Raw genomic sequence first — 22,537 nt, 5'->3', positions numbered from 1 at the left:
ATAAAGAACTAAAGGAGGCTGGGGTTTTGTAGCTCAGTTGGTAGAGAACTTACCCAGCATATGTGAGGCACTGGGTTCAATCCTCAGCACCACATAAAAATAAATAAACAAAAGATATTGTGTCCATCTACATCTCAAAAAATAGAATGAAAGGAAACAGAAGAATAATGTCTCACCAAATAGGAAATACTGATAAAGAGAAATAAAAAGGAATTAAATAGAAATTACAAAACTGAAAAGTGTAATAATAAAAATGAAAAAAATCACTAGAGCAGTTCAACAGCAGATTTGATCACAAAGGTGAATTTTATCAGTGAACTTGAGGATAGGTGAAATGAAATGGTCTAGTGCAAGGACAAAAAGAAAACAGAATGAAGAAAAATTAACTGAACCAAAGAAACTTCTAGGACACCATCCAGTTTACCTAAAATTTTATGTATTGATAGTCCCGGAATAAGAGGAGGAAGCAAAAAGAGTATCTGAAGAAATAATGGCCAAACACTCCCCAAATTCATAAATGGAATGAATCTAAACATGTAATTTCACTGAAGCCCTAAAAGGATAGAATCAACGAGATCCAAGAAAGACACATTATAATCAAACAATCAAAAACCAAGATGAGAGAATCTTGAAAGCAGTAAGATCAAAAGCAAAGAGACTCATAATATAGAAAGAATACTCGGTAAGATTGACTGTCAATATCTCATCAGAAATCATGTAGGACAGAAAAAAGTATAAAATAAGAAACCATATCCAGCAAAACTTTCTTTTAAGAATGAAGGAGAATTAAAATATTCTCAGATAAACAAAAGCAGGAGGAATTCACTACCAGTACACCTGCAGGGAAAGGAAATCCTTTATGCTGAAATAAAAGGACATTAACAGAGCTGGGGTTGTGGCTCAGTGGTAGTGTGCTGGTCTAGCACATGTGAGACACTGGGTTTGATCCTTAGAACCACATAAAAATAAATAAATGTTCAACTACAAGTAAAAATATTTTTTAAAAAGGACACTTAAACAATAACTTGAAGCTATATAAAGAAATACTACTACTAACGGTAATTACATTGGTAATTACTTTTAATTTTTTTAAATTTAAAAGCAATATTATTCTTTCTGGTTTATAGCCTCTCCTTTCCCCCCACATGATATAAAAGATAAATGCTTAAAATAATAATTATAAATCTGTTAATAAATACAAATTAAAATGTAATTTGTGACTATAAAGATAGGGAGATAAGACAGAGGGAGGAAGATGTATACCAGCAGATTTTAATAAAACTGAAACTAAAGTGGCATTATTTCAAAATTAGCCTGTTATATGCTTAAGATGCTAATTATAATCCCCCCACCCCAAAAGTAAAAAAACATAAAGTGAAGGAAATGAGCTGGGTGCAGTGGTGCAGGTCTGTAATCCCAACTATACAAGAGACTGAGGCAGATCAATCATTGAGAATGAAGGAAAAATTCAGACATTCTCAGATAAACAAAAGTGGTCAACCTATCAAAACAATTTTTTTTAAAAGGGCTGGGGATGTAGCTCAGTGGTAGAGTGCTTGCCTAGCATGCTTTAGGTTCTGGGTTCAATCTCCAGTCTCATGAAAAAAAAATCAATTGGACAAAAAAAAAATTAATTGGACACAAAAGACAGTAATGAGCAATGGGGAACTGAGAAACAAAAAATACATAAGACATAGGAAAACAAAGCAAAATAGGAAAAGTAAGCCCTTTCCTATGAATAATTACTTTGAATATAAATGGACTGTATTCTTTTTTAAAATAATTTTTTAGTTGTTGACTGACCTTTACTTTGTGTATTTACATGCAGTGCTGAGAATCAAACCCAGTGCTTTACACATGCTAGGCAAGTGCTCTACCACCGACCCACAACCCCAGCCCTGGATTGTATTCTTAAACTAAAAGGCAGAGAGTACGGAATGAATGAATCAATCTCTCTCTCTCTCTCTCTCTCTCTCTCTCTCTCTCTCTCTCTCACACACACACACACACACACACACACAGAGATCATCAATATGCTTTCTTAAAAAGACTCACTTTAGACTGACATATTCAAAGAGTTTAAAAGCAAAAAGATGGAAAAAGATTTTCCATGCAAATGGTAAACAAAAGAGAGCTAGGGTCATTGTCCTAGTAACAGACAAAATAGAATTTAAGTTAAAAAATGTTTACAAGAGAAAAAAAGGGAATTTTATACTGCTAAAAGGGTCAATCCATGAAGAAGATAAACTATTATGAACATACATCTACCTGATAATAGAGAATTAAAATATATGAAGCAAAAACCAACAGAATTGAATGAACAGATGGTTCCATAGTAATAGTTGGAGACTTCAATATCTCATTTTCAAAATGGATAGAAAAGCTAGACAAAGGATCAATGAAAAAATAAAGGACTTGACCAACACTACAAGCCAACTAGATCTAATGTATACTCAGTACACTTCAACCAACAAAGCAGAATAAATACTCTTCTTAAGTGCTCATGCAACATTTTCCAAAAAAGACTACATGCTAACCCATAAAAGAAGGTGCAATACATTTAAAAGGACTAAAATCATAAAAAGTATGTCTATGATTACAATGGAATGAAAACAAGTCAACAGAAGGAAAACTGGGGAATACAAAAGTATGTAGCAATTTAAAAATACAGTCTTATAAACTCAATGGTCAAAGAAGAAATCAGAAGGAAAATTAGAAAATATTTTTGAGATAAATGAAAAAAAAACATCAAAATGTATGAGATGCAGTGAAGGCAAAGTTTAGGAGGAAATATGTATCTGCAAAAGCAGTGCTCAGAGGGAAAGTTACAGTTGTAAATGCCCACATTAAAAAAAGAATAATCTCAAATTCATAATGATTTTAAATTGCAAGGAATTAGAAAAGAACAAACTAAACTCAGAGCAAGTAGAGGAAATAATGAAGATTATTACAGTGGAGGTAAATAAAACAGAATAGAAAAACAAAGACAAGAACAAATTTCAAGAAACACAAAATATAAACTGACTCAATAAGAAACAGAATGCTAGCAACATGGCTCAGTAGTAGAGATCTTGCCTGACTTGCACAAGGCCCTGGTGGTTCAATCCCTAGCACTGGAAAAAAATATTTTTTTTAAAAAAAGGTATTTTGAATAGAATTATAACAAGGGATTGACTCAGTTATAAGAAAAATGAATGGAGGCAGGAGAGTCAGGCACAGTGGCACATGCCTATAATCCCAGCTGCTCAGGAGTGATTATAGGAGCTGGGATTATAGTGCCTCTCTTTTGCTGAGGCCAGTTCAAAGCTGGCCTCAGCAAAAGAGAGGCACTAAGCAACTCAGTGAGACCCTGTCTCTAAATACAAAACAGGATTGGGGGTGTGGCTCAGTGGTTGAGTGCCCCTGAGGTTGATCCCTGGTTTCAAAAAAAAAAAAAAGAATGAAAGTTGATCCTTGTCTTATATCATATATAAACATCTCAAAATGAATCAAAGGCCTAAATGTCAGAAATAAAATTATAAAACTCTTAGCAGACAATAAGAGAAAGTCATCATGACATTAGATCTGGCAATGACGTCTTGGATATGACATCAAAAGCATAGGCAACAAAAACCCAGATAAATTGAGCTACATCAAAATTGAAAACTCGGGCTGGGGATGTGGCTCAAGTGGTAGCACGCTCGCCTGGCATGCGTGCGGCCCGGGTTTGATCCTCAGCACCACATACAAACAAAGATGGTGTGTCCGCTGAAAACTAAAAAATAAATATTAAAATTCTCTTTCTCTCTCTCTCTCTCTCTCTCTCAAAAAAAGAGAGAAAATGTTCTTAAAAAAAATTGAAAACTCTATTCAATTGTCAAAGAAGAAGAAACCTACAGAACAGTAAAATATATTTGCAGATCATATTGATAAGAGGTGAATATTCAGGTAATATTCAGAATATGTAGAAGTTTTCTATAACTACACAAAACCAAATAACTATCTGTATATTTATAAGATCAGGAAAATGCAGAGTAAGAAATAAATTGTTGCCAGGGGTTAGTGGAAGGGGGAATAGGGAGTCACTACTTAATGGGTATAGGGTTTCCACTGGGGTGATAAAAAATATATATATATATATGGAACTAAACAGTAGTAATGGTAAAACCCTGTGAGTATACTGAATGCCACTGAACTGTTAACTTTAAAATAGTCCAAACTAAATTTTGTGTTTTTTCATACACACACAAACCTTCTTCCTGGATCTTTTTCCCTATCTCCCCTATACCTAATTCTTCATTACTTAAAATAATCATATTTCATTAATATATACAATCACTGGCATTTAATTCCTACCAAAAGTTCCACTATGAGAAATACTACTTATGGTAAACTGACCACCTTGTTCCTCCTTTTCTCTAGACATATGGTCTCCAGATTGTTTTGGTCATACAATCCTAATATCAAAATATTTTTGAGCAGACACTGCCAAAACAGATATTTATTTTTAAATTGTTACTGCTGTGCTCATATTTTATAAAATACATAAAAAATATCAATTTTAAAAGGTTGAGTAAAATGAAAATAAATTCTAGTATTTTTCTTTCCATACTCAATGCACAGAGCATCTCTCTTTGGAAAGTACTTCTCTAGGTAGCCTAAATTTTACTCTTGGGTAAAACAATGATTTACATTTGTCAACCGCATTAGAGCTGCCTTTACTGTCTAATCAAAGGAATATGATAACAGTCTTACAGTTATTCTTATAGTATTATTATAAGGAGTTTGTAGAAGGCTCAGTTATACTGAGGTGCCTTTTTATAAAGACAGCTAAGGAAATTTCTCTTAGGTATTTGTATCAGAAATATCTGTAAAATGCTTTTGAAAATTTGGTTTCCTTTCATATGATTTAACTGATCATAAAATTCTGGCAACACTATGTACTAGAAAATAATGCCAATTTGTAGCTAGCTTCTGCAAACATATCCACCAGGTAAATCTCCCTCTGGCTTCAGCTTGTCTATCCACCACTCACAATTCTTCATTTAAAAAAAAAAAAAAATCATGTTGCAGTTCACCTCAACTTTAATTTTTCTATCATCCCAATTCTCCTTTTACTTTTTAAAAAGCACATTGTACCATTTGTGCGTGTGTGCGTGCATGCATGTGTGTGTGTGTGTGTGTGTGTAAAAGCATCTCAAATATTTCTTGGAAGACAGGAGGAAATAAGAAAAAACAGGCAACACTGTTCAGAACAGGTCATTCTAAACTGGAAACTCCCCCATGTCAGGGGGATTAGCTGATTCTGAAGCATCTAGCAGCAAAGCCCTTCATCCAAAAGACGATCAGTAAATGAATGTTGATGAAAAGAATGACAACTCACAATAGCACTGTACTACACTTTCTCACTCTTTTCCAGTTGGTAAGCAATGTTATAGTGAGGAAAGGGCAAATGGCTTTTTTTCACCTGAGTGCAAAGATTAACTAAGAAGTCCATGAAAAAGGCAGTCACATTGCCAGATGGTATTTGCAGCCATGTACCTGGATGTGTCTCCTTCTGGTGTGCTCAGAAGTCATTTGGGGATAGCCTGTATTCAATGATTTCTTGTGCTTGCACCGCTTCTCAAGGTATCTCCTCTGTTGGTTGGTGATGCTACTATATAATTTAACTCGCCTGGGTGATAAACATACTCTTTCATGGCCAAAAGCCTGGATCAATCGGGCAGTGTCAATGGTGGATATAGAGCTACTCCTTTCATGCAAAGTCACCTCTCTATCTGTTTGGGTCAATATATCTGATTCCACAGGAGAAGTGGTGGTGGAAAGAATGTTGGTCGGAGTATCTGTGAACAGTTCACTTTCCTCTGAGGGTCTAGAATCTGAAGAAGTGTTGCTGATATAATGTAAATCTGGCTGTTTTCTCAGAATATATTTATCAAATTTAATCTGTTCAATCTTAATTTGATTGGACCTCCCAGTTTGATGAGGAGAAAGTACCTTGTTTTTTTTAAGATCACATATATTTCTATGGCCTTTCTCTACGCTTTTATAACGCTTCTGCTTCTGAAACTTGCTTTTCTGCTGCTTCTGTTTATAACTCCATTCTTTAAATCGTTCCCTTCTGTTATCGTCTTGTACACTTTCTGAGGTCCGGAGAGAATGTGTGATAGGACTCTGAAGAAGTTTAGCCAAACGATCAAGCCGTTCTACCAATGACAGCTCTTTCCTGTCACTGACATCTGACTGTTTCTGTTGTCTCTGTCGTTCCTGGTACTTGTTCCAGAGTTCATTCAAACTTGCAGTATGCGAAGTTGTTACCTCTGGGGTGACCTTATGATCCCTTTTTGGATCATTAGTTTGTCCATTACTTTTTAGATGGTCTTTGGCCTGACTTTTAGTAGTAGGTATCACTTCCTTGTCTCCCACATTCATATTGATGCTGAGGCTCTTTATTCTGGTATAATCTATCTTAGTCTTATCCACATTTTGATAAGGAGGAGGAAGACAAGTGTGTTCTCTGTTTTTGTCTGAATGATGGTGAAAGAAATCTTTCCAAGAATGTCTCATAAAAACACTCCTTCCCAAAGATTCATGGCAAAAATCTTGATCACTTAGGAGGTGCACTGGATGATGAAAATAAAACTTGGCTGACCTGAAGACAGAATGAGTTGTATTTTCAAATTCTGAATGGCATTCAGACTCTGAAAAGAGATACAGGGAAAAAAATATTTTGAAAGAATTTAAAAAAAAAACATTTGCATTACATTTAGAAATACTATCGGTACTGAATTCTCTAGATATAGAACAAAGGTTGAAGGAAAGAATTAATTTATTTATATAAAGTCTTTTATAAAATCCATTGCCTGCCCAAAAGACTCATACTTTGTACTCAGCAGCCAGACTGACATGGTAAAAGTATGGAACTGGGGGTAAAAACACTTGGGTTTGGGGGCTAAACTGATCAACTATGTGACTTCAAGGAAGGTACTTGATCATAAGTTCACTTGCTATTTGTACCGCTACCTGTCATGTGTGGGGTGTTATTACATGTGTTCTCTTATTTTAAAGTCTTTTAAAAGTCCTTTTTTTGTAAAACATCTTTACTTTCCCCCTTGATTTCTCTTATTGTAATAAAATATATATAATATAAAATGCACTACCTTAAAGTTTCATTACTCTAATCAAAAACTCATTTTTAATGCAATATCTTACAATATTATGGTTTGAATGTTTGTGTCTCTCTTGAAATTCATGTTAAAACTGCATCCTGCCAATGTAATAGCATTTAATGGTGGGACCTTTAGGAGGTAATTAGGTCATAAAAGCTCCATCTTCACAAGTGGGACTTACAGCCCTTATAAAGGGCATAGCTAAATGTCTTCTTACATGTGGGGTCAAAGCAACAAGGCACCATCCTAAAAGCAGAGATTGGGCCCTCACCAGATAACAAATATGCCAGCCCCTTGATTTTGGATGTCTTTGCCTCCAGAAGTATAAGAAACAAGTTTATGTGGTATTTTGGTTACATGTGGCATTTTTGTGTACACATACCCTTGTAAGAAAGAAAAACAGGTACTATACAATGTTGATTCATTAATAAACAGAATTATAATATTAAATTATCTATGTCCAAATTTTAAAATATTCTAAGCATTATAGCATAAAAAATAATTCTTAGGAATGAATGTAACAAAAGAAATGCAAAACTTATACTCTGAAAACTACAACACATTGTTATGAAATTAAAGATCTAAATAAATGGAAAACTTCCCATGTTATGGATTGAAAGACTTAACATTCTTAAGAAGGTACACTCCTCAAACTAACCTACAGATTTAATAAAATCCCTATCAGAATCCCAGTTTGCTTCTTTGTAGAAATTGGTAAGATCATTTTAAAATTCATATGGAATTGTAAGGGACCCAGAGTAGTCAACATGATTCAGGAAAAAAAAAAAAAAAAAAAAAGCTGAAGGACTCATAATTCCTAATTTCAAAACTTACTACAAATAAATAATAATCAAGACAGGGTAGTAATGTCATAAGAATAAACATAAACATCAATATGTTACTATTTTGATATTACTAAGAGTCCATAACAACTATACATCTCTGATGGACTTATTTTCAGTATGTCAAGACTATTTGGCAAAGAAAGGACAGAAGCATAGTCTTTTTAACAGTGCTGGGATAACTGGATATCCACATGGAAAGAAATGAACTCTTACCTCATACCACAAACAATTAACTCAAAATAGATCAATGACATAAATGTAAAAGTGAAAAACATAGAACACTTAGAAGAAAACATAGGGGTAAATAAATCTTCATGACCTTGGATTTAGCAAAAGATCCTTAGCTATGATGCCCAAAACATGAACTACAAAAGACAAAATAGATGGAATTTATCAAAATTAAATCTTTTGTGATTCAAAGACTACCATTTAAGAAAATAAAAAGATGCCCACAAAATTTGATGAAATTTTGCAAATCACATCTGATAAGGGGTAATATCTGGAATACTTAAAGAATTCTTAGAACTCTATAATAAAAAGACAAACTAATTAAAAAACAGGCCAGGATTTGAATATATCTCTCTCCAAGATACACAGCTGGCTAATAAACGCATGAAAAATGATGCTCAACATCAACAAGGAAGGAAATACTACTTTACACATTCCAGGATGACTATAAGAAAAAAAATGTGAGATAATAAATGCTGGTGAGGTTATTGAGAAATCAAGATTCTCACAAACTGCTGATGGGAATGTAAAATGGAGCAGCTGCTTTGGCAGAATGATTAATAGCAATGACAGAAACATCTTGAATATCCATTAATGAACAAAGTGATAAGCAAAATGTGTCATACACATACAATTCAGCCACTGAAATGAATGAAATATTGATATAAACCTTGAAAACATGAAGTTATGAGAAGCTCTGTCCCTGCTACTATTCTATATTAGAACTTTCTTTTTAATTATTTAGTTGTAGTTGGACACAATACCTTTATTTTAATTGTTTATGTACATATAGTGCTGAGGATCAAACCCAGCACCTTGCACATGCTAGGTGAGCGCTCTACCACTGAGCTACAACCCCAGCCCCTAGACCTTTCTTTTGGAATGTCCAAATTTTTCTGTTAGTTTATTTTCTCTTTTACTGTTTTTTCTCAAAATGCATATTCCACCTTCCTCTCTTTTTGAAAATTTTTTATTTTACTTATTTTTATGTGGTGCTGAGGATAGAACTCAGTGCCTCACACTTGCTAGGTAAGCGCCCTACCACTGCCACAACTACCCCCCCACCCCCACAACCTTAAGCACCTTTTGCCTAACAATAAACCTTAAGAACATTTTCACATAATTCCATATTTTCATTCTTTAAGGCAACATAAATTTCCTGGCTTTCATTTTATGTATTTTTCATGTTATGTTATTTCATACATTTAAAGATTTACACAATATATTCTTACTGTGAATTACAGATAAAAAAATGTTCTTCTTTAACTTCTGCAAAACTTTTGGTGTTGAATTTAACTTCATCTATATTAATGTTCCCAAGTTCTTTCTGATATGCCTTTAAGTTTTCATTTCACTTTCAACCTTTCTGGATCATTGTGTTTTCAAAGAGTTTGCTATATAGCATAGAAATAAGTTTGTTTTTAATCTACTCTCAGAACTTTTTTTAATGCAGGTAATTTGGTTTATATTTGGTATACTTTCCATTCCTTAATTTTTATGATAGTTTTTTCTTTTGTTACAGAAATTGACTTTGTTTTGCTTGTTCCTCCCTCTATCCCCATGCCCACTGCCACTGTTTTTCCAAGTATTTTGAATGTTTTATAGTTTAACTCTTTTAGGGGTAACTGTTATTATTTCAAACACTGTACTTGTACATGTATTTCTTGATTTATCAACTTTAAAAATAAAATTAGCTCATTTATACTTCCTTTCACTTCCCTTTCCTCTGCCTGTCCCGATTTTCTTTTTTGCTTTTTCTGTGTGGATGCCTATACAATTCATTTTTTTCCCTTTGAAATGCAGTGCTATCATCAACATACATCTCAATACAGGTCTTTATATGTATTTTTTTCTCTAGAACTTGGCATGTTCTTTTAAATTGCAAGCTCAATTATTATTTTTCTGTTATCTCTTATAGAGATAGCGATAAGCATTATTGTATTGGATTTTCACTGTTAGTCCTCAAATTCCATTATTTTTGCTAACTGCTTTCATTTCATCACTTCCTTAATTGGTATAAAGTTCTCACTTCAACGACTTTAATTCCACACATTTCATGTTTTTTAAAATTGTTCAAAATGTAAAATATTACGACAAATTTTCTTGTCTTCTAGATTACGCTTTTACAGATTTTATTCTCATCTTTCTTTTATAGTACCTATTATAGAGTTGCAATGTTGTTTCTATAAATTATTCTCTTGGTGTGTGTGGTTAAAAAAAAAACAAAAACATGACATCAAAATTACCATCCTAACCATTTTTAAGTGAGTAGTTCCATAGTATAAAACACATTCACAGATATTTAACTCTTGTAATCTTTATTTCTCTGTCTACCCTCACCCCAGCTTTTGGCAACCACCTTTTATTTTCTGTTTCTTCGATTTTATCTACTTTAAACTTCATATGAATGGAATAATATTGTGTTTATCTTTTTGTGAGTGGTCTACTTTACTTACTATAAATGTCCTTGAGGTTCATCCATGTTGTGGCATATGAGAGGTTTTCTTTATGAAAGTTGCATAATATTCTATTTTCTGTATGTAACACATTTTTAAATATTTAATTAGCTGATAATAATTCATTTCTTTTTGACCTTTTCATCTGCTGATATACATCTGAATTGATTCCACCTCTTGGCTATGATGAATAACATTGTGAGAAATATGGGTATGCGGTTTGAGATCCTGCTTGGAATTCTTTTGGATATATGCCCAGAAGTGTGATTACTAGCTGGGCATGGGGGCGCACATCTATAATCCCAGCTGTTCAGAAAGCTGAGGCAGGAGGATCAAGAATTCAAAGCCAGCCTCAGCAAGAGCAAGGCGCTAAACAACTCACTGAGACCCTGTCTCTAAATAAAATTCAAAATAGGGCTGGGGATGTGGTTCAGTGGCTGAGTGCCCCTGAGTTCAATCCCTGGTTACTCCCATCCCAAGTTTTTCAGAAATTTCCACATATCATTTTACATTTATTAACAGTGCATGAGTTCCAATTCCAATTTCTCTATATCCCTACTACTATTTGTGATTCTGGCCTTATATCATAGTGGTCGTCCTAATGGGATAAACTGATATCTCATTGTGGTTCTGATTTACATTTTTGAGATATCAAGTATCTTTTCATACATTTGCTTATGTTCATATATTTAATTTGAATAACTGTCTATCAAATCCATTGCCCACTTATTTATTTATTTTTGGTTATTGATTTTGGGGTTTTGTTGTTGTTGAGTTGCAGATGTTCCTTATATATCCTGGATTTTTGCTCTTTATCAGATATATGATTTGTAAGTATTTTCTCTCATTCTGTGGGTTGTCAATCCACATTCTTTTTTCCTTTGAGATGCAAAAGTTTTTTAAGTTTGATATAGTCTCATTTGACTATTTTTGCTTTTGTTTCATGTATTTTTGGTATGATCTCCTAAGAAATCATTGCCAAATCCAATTTCCTGAAGCTTTTTTATTATGGTTTCTTTCAGGAGTTTTATAATTTTCAGGCTATGTTTATGTTTCTAATCTGTTTTGAGTTAATCTTGTATATAGTGTAAAGATTCAACTTCATTATTTTGCATGTGGTTATCCAATTTTCCCAGCACCATTTATTGAAGAGACTATCTTTTCCTCATTGCATAGTACTGTTACCTTGTTGAAACTGTTACCCTTTTTCAACATACAGGATACACAGATAAGCTCCTAGACTCCTTCCTCTCCTAGCTTCATCTGAGAGGTAAAGCTTCACAACCAGGTAGTAATAGTTTGTGTTCTGTATGCTTTTATGTCATAAAAATAGGGCCATGGGCAAATATAAATGGATTTGATTTGAGCTCTTTCTTACTGTAATTTTTTTAAAAATTTGTATTGATGCTGTCATTGTCTTTGTCACAGTCTTCTGGAATACCTTTTAGGCTTTAGGTTTTCCCTGTTTCAGTAGAGACATGATATTTTATTTCTATTACCATCAGTGTTAGGTGCAGTTATTCCTCAATATCCTGGAGGGACTGGACAGAGGGCCTCTCACAGATGCCAAAATCTGTGGATGCTTAAGTACCTTATATAAAATGGGGAGGAATTTGCATATAAACTAAGCATATCTTCCTTTATACTTTAAATAATTGTTAGATCACTTATAATACTAAATACAATGAAATGCTATATAAACAATTGTTAAATACTAATGACAAGGGAAAAAAGTACATGTGCAATAAAGTAACAATTTTTTCCCCAATATTTTTGATCCTGGGTTGGTTGAATCCACAAATGGAAAATCCATAGATACAGAGAGGGCTGACTGTAGTTTCTTATAATCCTGTTTCTAAGTTGCTAGATTTATTTAAAGTCTTTTCCCAGGACTTATTTTAAAATTATTTTACAAATAAATACATATGTCCACAGACAAAGCAGCATTGAAATGATTTGTGTTAAGTTTAAAAAAGGGAGGGAGAAAAAATGGATCTTTGTTTAAATAATGAAGCAGTATTCTCATTAGAATGAAACAAACATACAGACAAGAATTCCTAGGGATAAAGGCTCATTTTTTAGACACACACACATAGACAATTCCACTACCTGAAATGTCTATCTGCAAGGATTCTTTCTTTTCTGTCCAGGCTTCCTTAGAAACTGTTCTATCAATATAGATTTCCTCTTTCTGTTCCTCTTTCTGTTGGTTGAATCCACAAATGGGTTCAATGGGTTTCATGTCTGGTAGGTTTTCAGCCTTCGTATCTTGTGCTTGAATTAAGTGCTTGGCAACAGTAGCATCACTGGAACCTAAGAGAGAAAAATTACTAACTTATACTGACAAGAAGCTGACAAAAAATTTTTGAATACCTCTAAGAATATTTATGTGAAAAACATGAAGGCATTGTGCTACTAGTGTCAAAAATAAAAAATAAAAAGATCAATCTGAAATGTGTTTAGCAAGCTATCTAAATTGAAGTAATAAAAAGAACATGTACATAAACACTTGCATTAAAGACTATACCAGAAGAGACAGATAAGAGGTGTAAGTATCAAAGAAAAAAAAAACTAATTTCAGCAAGAGGTATAATAGAACAACTCTGGAAGAGTTGGGTATTAGAAGATGGGATACAACTTGAGGTGGAGAGAGAAAGGCATTTTAAGCAAATGTGAATACATAACAAAAGAATAGAGTTGGGAAAACAAGTGAGTATCTAAGTGATAGTGAATGTATATGGTTTATTTGATTATTGAATCTATAAGGAGAAGAGGTAAGAAGGAGCCTTCAAAAGGTTGTTTGGGAACTGGTTCTAATGTTCTAGAAGATGATACTAAAAGACCTTAGATTTTTATTCACGGGCAATGAATACTAAATAGGAGACTAACATGATCAAAACTGCTTCCAGAACATCATTTAGTGACAGTAAAAAAATGAATAAAAATTTGAAGGGCTTTTTAGAATACAATGGAACTTCTTTTTTAAAAACCCAATATATATCTATTTAAAGGATCCAACATGGCCGCGCTCTTAAGGCACACCCAGTGATGCGAACATAAAATCACAAGGATAACTCTTGGATTCGTCCAACGGAGATTCTCCTAGCAAAATTCCTCTGAAGAGAGACCGCCCGGGAGCTACTAGAATTTTTTTGAAGCGTCTGTGTGACCCGGACGAGCAGGACCCTGCCAGAGACGCGGAATTCCAAAACTAACAGCCACAGTCCGTGCACTGCGGGCGCAGCTGCAGATCCGTCCACCCGCCCGCAACCAAAGTGACTGGGTCCTGCTAGACGCCGAGACACAGCTTGGCAGGAAGAAGTCTTTAGCCAAACCTCCACAAGCCAGAAGCTGAGGCGAACCGGGCCGGACCAGTCCCACCCCTCCCCTCGGACACTCAGCAAGGAGCCTGGGGTCCGCCATAGCAGAGAGGTGACGTCATCGGAATTCCTTCCCAGCAGAATCCACTTTAGCAGCACCCTCACTCCCCTAACCCCCAACTCTCATCCCAAGCATTACATCTTCCATTGCGTGTAATTGTCTAAATGCAAATAGGTGAATGTCTCGAGGCTGTCTATAAGACTCATAAATACCTAGCTACTATCAGCACCCTGATCCAATTGCCTGGTAGTATTCACCTTCAGTGGAGCAATCTTCTAAAGTAGCCAAGGCATACTAACCATCGTACCACCAGAGCACCCAACCTAAACATATAGTCCTAAGAACAAACAGCAAAACATTATATGCATACAGAACCTAGAAGCCTTATATAAATTGAATGAATCAGCTGTAAAGTACAACAAAGCCCAACACTTCTAGGCATAATCTCCCACCACAAAAGAGAGACAACAGAGATATACAAAGCCAAAACAAATGTATAGGAGAAAGCAGCTACTAAGCAGTCAAAGAGAGCTGGAAAGCAACGTGAACAATATGAAAAAACAAGGAAAAAAAGGGTTACAAACAATAGAGGACAACCTAAATTTACAAGAGGGCCTAGAAGAATCAGAAACATGGACAGGGAAAGAAATCAAGGCATACCTAATGCAGATGGAACGGAATATTAGAGAAGACATGAGACAGCAAATCCAAGCATTGAAAGTATATTTTGAAGAGGAACTAACCACACAAATTCAATCCGCAAAGAATGAGCTTTATCAGGAGATAGAGGTGTTAAAAAAAAAATCAAGCTGCAATCATAGAAATGCAAGAAACCGTAAATCAGATTAAAAGCGCTAATGAGAATATTACAAACAGACTGGATCAAGTAGAAGTCAGAACATCAGATAATGAAGACAAAATTTATCAAATTGAAAAGAATATAGTCAACACAGAAAAGATGCTGAAATCTCACGAGCAATCTATCCAAGAGATATGGGACCTCATCAAAAGACCTCATCTGAGAGTCATTGGGATAGAAGAAGGCACAGAGAATCAATACAAAGGAATGGATAGCATACTAAGAGAGATAATACTAGAAAACTTCCCAGAGATGAAAGATGGAATGGATTGCCAAATCCTGGAAGCTTACAGGACCCCAAACATCCAAAACCATAATAGACCAACTCCAAGACACATAATTATGAAGATAGCTAACATACAGGACAAGGAGAGAATACTAAAAGCTACGAGAGAAAGGAGGCAGATTACATTTAGGGGTAAACCAATTAGGTTAACGACTGATTTTTCATCACAGACTTTGAAAGCGAGAAGATCCTGGAACAACGTATTTCAAACACTGAAAAATAATGGATTCCAACCAAGAATCCTGTATCCAGCAAAACTAAGCTTCAGATTTGACAATGAAATTAAAATATTTCACGATAAACAAAAGCTAAAAGAATTCGCAGCTAGAAAACCAGCACTGCAAAGTATGTTGAGCAAAATATTACAAGAAGAGGAATTGAAAAATAGCGCCCAAAATTAACAGTGGGAGGTATCTCAGTAAAGGGGGAGAAAAATAACCAAAGAGGGAAAACTAACCAATCTAAAATAAATAAATAAATAAACATGACTGGAAGTACAAACCATATTTCAATTGTAACCTTAAATGTTAATGGCTTAAATTCACCAATCAAGAGACATAGGCTAGTAACCTGGATTAAAAAAACAAATCCAACAATATGCTGCCTTCAGGAGACTCACATGATAGGAAAAGACATACACAGACTGAAGGTGAAAGGGTGGGAAAAATCATACCACTCACATGGCCCTCGGAAGCAAGCAGGAGTGACCATTCTCATATCGAATAAAGTCAACTTCAAACCTAAGGTAATCAAAAGGGATAAAGAAGGACACTGTATACTGTTAAAAGGAACCATCCACCATCAAGACATAACAATTATCAATTTGTATGCACCAAACAATGGTGCTGCAACGTTCATAAAACAAACTCTCCTCAAGTTCAAGAGTCAAATAGACCACAACACAATTATTATGGGGGACTTCAACACACCACTCTCGCCATTGGATAGATCCTCTAGACAAAAGCTGAACAAAGAAGCTATAAAACTCAATAACACAATCAATAACCTAGACTTAACCGACATATATAGAATTTATCAACCGTCATCAAGTGGATACACATTCTTCTCAGCAGCACATGGATCCTACTCAAAGATAGACCATATATTATGCCATAGGGCGAATCTCAATAAATATAAAGGTGTGGAGATAATACCATGCGCCATATCTGACCATAATGGAATGAAACTTGAAATCAATGATAAAAGAAGGAAGGAAAAATCCTGCATCACCTGGAAAATGAACAATATGTTACTGAATGATCAACGGGTTACAGAAGACATAAAGGAGGAAATAAAAAAATTCCTAGAGATAAACGACAATACAGACACAATATACTGGAATCTATGGGACACAATGAAAGCAGTTTTAAGAGGGAAATTCATTTCCTGGAGTTCATTCCTCAAAAAAAGAAAAAACCAACAAATAAATGAACTCACACTACATCTTAAAACCTTAGAAAAGGAAGAACAAAACAACAGCAAATATAGCAGAAGACAAGAAATAATTAAAATCAGAGCGGAAATCAACGAAATTGAAACAAAAAAAACCATTGAAAAAATTGATAAAACTAAGAGTTGGTTCTTTGAAAAAATAAATAAGATCGACAGACCCTTAGCCATGCTAACGAAGAGAAGAAGAGAGAGAACGCAAATTACTAACATACGGGAAGAAAAAGGCAATGTCACAACAGACACTACAGAAATACAGAAGATAATTAAAAAATATTTTGAAACCCTATATTTCAATAAAATAGAAGATAGTGAAGATATAGATAAATTTCTTAAGTCATATGATCTGCCCAGATTGAGTCAGAAAGACACTCACAATTTAAACAGACCAATAACAAAAGAAGAAATTGAAGAGGCCATCAAAAGACTACCAACTAAGAAAAGCCCGGGACCGGATGGCTATACAGCAGAGTTCTACAAAACCTTCAAAGAAGAATTAATTCCAATACTTTTCAAGCTATTTCAAGAAAGAGAAAAAGAAGGAGCTCTTCCAAATTCATTCTATGAGGCCAACATAACCCTGATCCCAAAACCAGACAAAGACACTTCAAAGAAAGAAAACTATAGACCAATATCTCTAATGAACTTAGATGCAAAAATTCTCAATAAAATCCTGGCGAATCGAATGCAAAAGCACATCAAAAAAATTGTACACCACGATCAAGTAGGATTCATCCCTGGGATGCAAGGCTGGTTCAATATATGGAAATCAATAAATGTTATTCACCACATCAATAGACTTAAGGATAAGAACCATATGATCATCTCAATAGATGCAGAAAAAGCATTTGACAAAGTACAGCATCCCTTTATGTTCAAAACACTAGAAAAAATAGGGATAACAGGAACTTACCTCAACATTGTAAAAGCTATATATGCTAAGCCTCAGGCTAACATCATTCTAAATGGAGAAAAACTGAAGGCATTCCCTCTAAAATCTGGAACTAGACAGGGATGCCCTCTCTCACCACTTTATTCAATTTAGTTCTTGAAATGCTAGCCAGAGCAATCAGACAGACAAAAGAAATTAAAGGCATAAAAATAGGAAAAGAAGAACTAAAATTATCGCTATTTGCGGATGACATGATAATATACCTAACAGACCCAAAAGGGTCTACAAAGAAACTGCTAGAGTTAATAAATGAATTCAGCAAAGTGGCAGGATATAAAATCAACACGCATAAATCAAAGGCATTCCTGTATATCAGCAACAAAACTTCTGAAATGGAAATGAGGAAAACCATTCCATTCACAATAGCCTCAAAAAAAATAAAATACTTGGGAATCAACCTAACAAAAGAGGTGAAAGATTTATACAATCTCTATAACCACCAAGGCCAGGAAGAATTATTTCCTAAAAATAAATTGTAAACATTGTGAATGTATAACTGATGTGATTCTGCAATTTGTATTTGGGGTAAAAATGGAAAAGCATAACTCACATGAATCAAATGTATGAAAGATGAAAAAATAAAAAAATAAAAAATAAAAACCCAATATATAAAAAAGAGAAGTGGCTTCTGCACTAAAATGTTTCTAGTCTATAACTGTAGCAGAAATACCAGCTGTCCTCTAATACCCATTCCCTTTTCCTCTAAAATAAGGTCCAAAGTTTAGCTGGGCATATGGTTACCAAAATGAAGACCATCAGTCTCCCTGGAAATGCAGTTTGGTGTGACCATGTGAGTAAGTCTGGCAAGCAGGATGCAAAGGGAAGAGAACATGTAACTTTTGACAAGCATCGTAAAAGGAAGAAATTATGCTTTTCTTTTTCCTTTCCCTTTCTTTATGCTGACTGGCTGGAATATGGGCAGACAGCTACACTTTAAGAATGGAGATGAATAGAAGAGGAAAGGCATTGTTTCTTGGTACATGGAAGCATCATAAAAATCCTGAACTTTTATGAGGAATATTCTCCTGACTTTTTTTTTTTCTTTCATCTCTCAGAGCCAAAGATAATCCTAACTTAAACATGCTATTAAAGGCACTTTAAAAAGCATAATCCTGCTGAAGTAAAATAACTGGAAAGGTAGTTCAGAAGTAAACAAGATGAATTCCTAGGATAAAGGCTTATTCTTTAGAATAAAGCAATGGTATTAGAGTTTTGTGAAACTGAAATATATTAACAGTAAAGGGGGAAAGTCCATTGAGTGAATTTCTGACAATTAGATTAATTTGTTTATTTTATTCAAGTTTTTCAGGAATAGCTCAAAAGAGTTTTAAAAATGTCAGTTTAACCCCTGTCAAAACACACCAAAAATGAGCAAAATGGAAACAGTTTGAAGATAGCAAGAAGAGACTAAAGAACATATTTTTCTTTATATTCTTCAGTGAATAGTCACATTTTAGAAGAGCAGAAGAAAATAATATACAGACAATCCCATTCAGCTACCTCCAGTATCTTTCTGCAAGGGTTCTTCTTCAGGCCAATCAGTCTTAGTTAATACCATTTGACTTAAGTTCTCCTCTTTCTGCTTTTCATCTGAGAGGTTCTGATCCGTGGTGATGGCTACTTGAACTTGCACCTCTGGAATAATGACATCATTCAATCCCATAGAGAATTAAAAGATAATAAACACAATAAGACAAGCAACCCTCCCACCTCCATCCAAAACATGCAAGACAAGAAGCCCTTTATGGGAAAATAAACAAGGAGAGAAATGAATTACAGTAGATGGGGTAGAGAGAGAAGATGGGAGGGGAAGGGAGGAGGGATAGTAGAGGATAGGAAAGGTAGCAGAATACAACAGTTACTAATAGGGCATTATGTAAAAATGTGGATGTGTAACCGATGTGATTCTGCAATCTGTATTTGGGGTAAAAATGGGAGTTCATAACCCACTTGAATCTAATGTATGAAATATGATATGTCAAGAGCTTTGTAATGTTTTGAACAACCAATAAAAAAAAGTCAAAAAATAAATAAATAAATAAATTAGAAAAAAAGAATTTTAGGCTCCATTATATAAAAACTCTTACATGAATTGAAAGTTTAAATAAAATTTATTCTATGATGATATGATGCAACAGTTTCAAAAAGAAAAAAGGTATAGATCAAGTAATGTTTTTCAAAATAAAAAAGTAGATTTGAGGTGCTGGGAATGTGGCTCAGTGGTAGAGCGCTCACCTCACATGTGGGAGGCACTGAGTTTGATCCTCAGCGCCATAGAAAAATAAAATAAAGGTACTGGGTCCATCTACAACTAAAAACAAAGTAGATTTGAACAAGACTTTCAAACTCTTTGGCCTACTCAGTTTTTATCATTTATGAAGCCACTTTTGGCATTTCATATAGGCTACAAAAAGCTTTTATATCATCTAGATTTTAAATATAGCACTCTCATGTCCTAATACTTTGTTTCTCCTTTCTTTTTTTATCTTGATTATACTTAATTTCCTATTTCTATTAATATTTTTCAAAAAAGAAATCAAGGAGTGGGGCTGTGGCTCAGCAGTAGAGCATTCGCCTCTCACGTGTGAGACCCTGAGTTCAACCCTCAGCACCATACAAAAATAAATAAACAAAATAAAGATATTGTGCTCATGTATAACTAAAAAAATTTTTAAAAAGAGAAAGAAATCAGAAAGGCATTCAAGATTACTAAAAACAAAACAAAGAATCAGTCTTGTTTTTACTTATCATGTTAGCTCTTTTCTTTTAAATTCTATTTTTTCTTATTTCTATTACTTCAATCTTCCTAATCTCTTTGTTCTAAATTTCTTCTGAGCTAGGAGCAGTGGCAAACACCTGTAATCTCAGCAGCTTGGAAGGCTGAGGCAGGAGGAGTGCGAATTCAAAGCCAGCCTCAGCAATTTAGGAGGCCCTAAGCAACTCAGAGACACACTGTCTCTCTCTAAATAAATTATAAAAAGGGTTGGGGATGTGGCTCTGTGGTAATCATCCCTGGGTTCTAGTCTTGGTACAAAAAAAAAAAAAATCTTCTGAAATTTTTAGAATATCTATTTTTTTTAAGAAGAGTAAATATTTTAAGCCTATAAAAGTATAAATAACATGAACACCAAGGTATCTACAACTGAGCTTAAGAAATAAAACACCACAGACATGAGGACTCCTTGTGTAAAGTCTTAATGATTCTCTATTCTCAGCAGCAACCTTTATACAAAAGCAGAGGTTTCTGGCCTCATATTCGATAAAGTGGACTTCAAGCCAAAGTTAATCAGAAGGGACAGAAGGACATTTCATACTGCTTAAGGGATAACAATTATGCCTCAAATAATGGAGCATCTGCTTACATCAAACAAACCCTTCTCAGTTTCAAGAATCAAATAGAAACAACACAATAACACTGGGTAACTTTTTTTTTTTTTTTTTTTTTTTTTAAAGAGAGAGAGAGAGAGAGAGAGAGAGAGAGGGAGAATTTTAATATTTATTTTAATTTTCGGTGGACACAACATCTTTGTTTGTATGTGGTGCTGAGGATCGAACCCGGGCCAGACGCATGCCAGGCGAGCACGCTACCACTTGAGCCACATCCCCAGCCCAACACTGGGTAACTTTAACATGACTCTTTCACCACTGGATAGAGTCTCCCAACAAAACTAAATAAAGAAGCTATAAACTATGAAATACAATTGGCAATTTAGACTTTACAGACATATACAGAATATTTCATCTGTCAATGGCTGAATACACTTTCTTTTCAGCAGCAAAAGGATCCTTCTCTAATATGCACCATATTATGTAAACTATCACATATGTTGACATGTAATTGTAATATTACCTTTAGAATCTGTAGGGTTATTATATAGCTCCCTTTCACTTGATATTAGTTTTTGTGTTCTTGCCTACTTCTTGATTAAACTTGTTTGATTTTTATCAACTTTCAGTTGTATTATTTCGTCTCTATTTCATATATTTCTGCTCCAACTCTTATTTTTTCCTTACTTTTTGAAAATAACTTGTTAATCTAGCTTCTGATAATAATTACTTTTAAGTTATAAACATTCATCTGAGTACTGTTTCAGCCCATAGATTCTGATATTTTAAGCTTTTATTATCACTTAGTTCCATGCACCTTTTATTTACCTTTCTTATGCTTTATTCCTTGACCTATATGATACTTATAAGTATCTTAATTTTATAGTAGTTGGCATGTGGAAGTGGGGTTGTCTAATATCTTAAGGTGATTGATTTCTAATGTAATAAATCATGCAGGAAACACAGTGTGCATGATATCAAATTTTTAAAAAGTAATGGAAATGCTTTTATAATGATTGTATTGGTTACATGCATGTCAAAACGTATAAATTTTAATAAATAGATAAATAAATGGATGGATGGATGAATAAATAAATAGATAGATAGATAGATAGACAGACAGACTGCCTAAATTCTAAAAGGTTAACACATTCCTTTAGACTAAATATGCCTGGAAAAAATTCAATGAGTAGTAGGGATTTATCTAATTTTATTTCTCCTACACATATCATCAGTGGTCCAAGTCATACTCAATGGTTAGTTCATCTTCATCTATTCTCCATATTGTTATTCCATCTTTGTATATTTCATTTCCATGTTCATGTATGTGTTCTGGGTCACTGTTATTGCATTTTTCTATTTACTCCTTTGCAAATGATATCTTAAATAAACTACATATAAAGTAAGTCTTCATATCTGGTACACTAGTGAGCAATGTTAAAATGGACAAAACAGTGCTCCAGGTCAAAAAAACATTAAGATAGAGGAGGAAGTTTAAATCACAATAACAAAAAGACCCAATACACCAGGAAGATAAATTATTTATATGCATATATTCAAATTTCTATTCAGTAAAAATGATAGGAATGTATAGATAACATGCTCA

General features: G+C 34.2%; 1 protein-coding gene across 1 annotated transcript in view; it reads right to left on the bottom strand.

The window, feature by feature from the left end:
- Alms1 (ALMS1 centrosome and basal body associated protein) overlaps window positions 1–22,537 on the bottom strand; it is a 202,822-nt gene that overhangs the window by 35,102 nt on the left and 145,183 nt on the right. Inside the window, exons 23-25 of the mRNA XM_076833468.2 lie at window positions 19,105–19,239; window positions 12,787–12,990; window positions 5,521–6,680 (exon numbers count right to left, since the gene is read on the bottom strand). Coding sequence (XP_076689583.1) covers window positions 5,521–6,680; window positions 12,787–12,990; window positions 19,105–19,239 — 1,499 coding nt within the window. The remainder of the gene's footprint in view (window positions 1–5,520; window positions 6,681–12,786; window positions 12,991–19,104; window positions 19,240–22,537) is intronic.

Source organism: Callospermophilus lateralis, chromosome 14 (assembly GCF_048772815.1).
Source record: "Callospermophilus lateralis isolate mCalLat2 chromosome 14, mCalLat2.hap1, whole genome shotgun sequence".
Taxonomy (NCBI): Eukaryota; Metazoa; Chordata; class Mammalia; order Rodentia; family Sciuridae; genus Callospermophilus; species Callospermophilus lateralis.
Note: the sequence above shows the minus strand (reverse complement) of the source record. Positions and strands in the feature narration are given on the sequence as shown.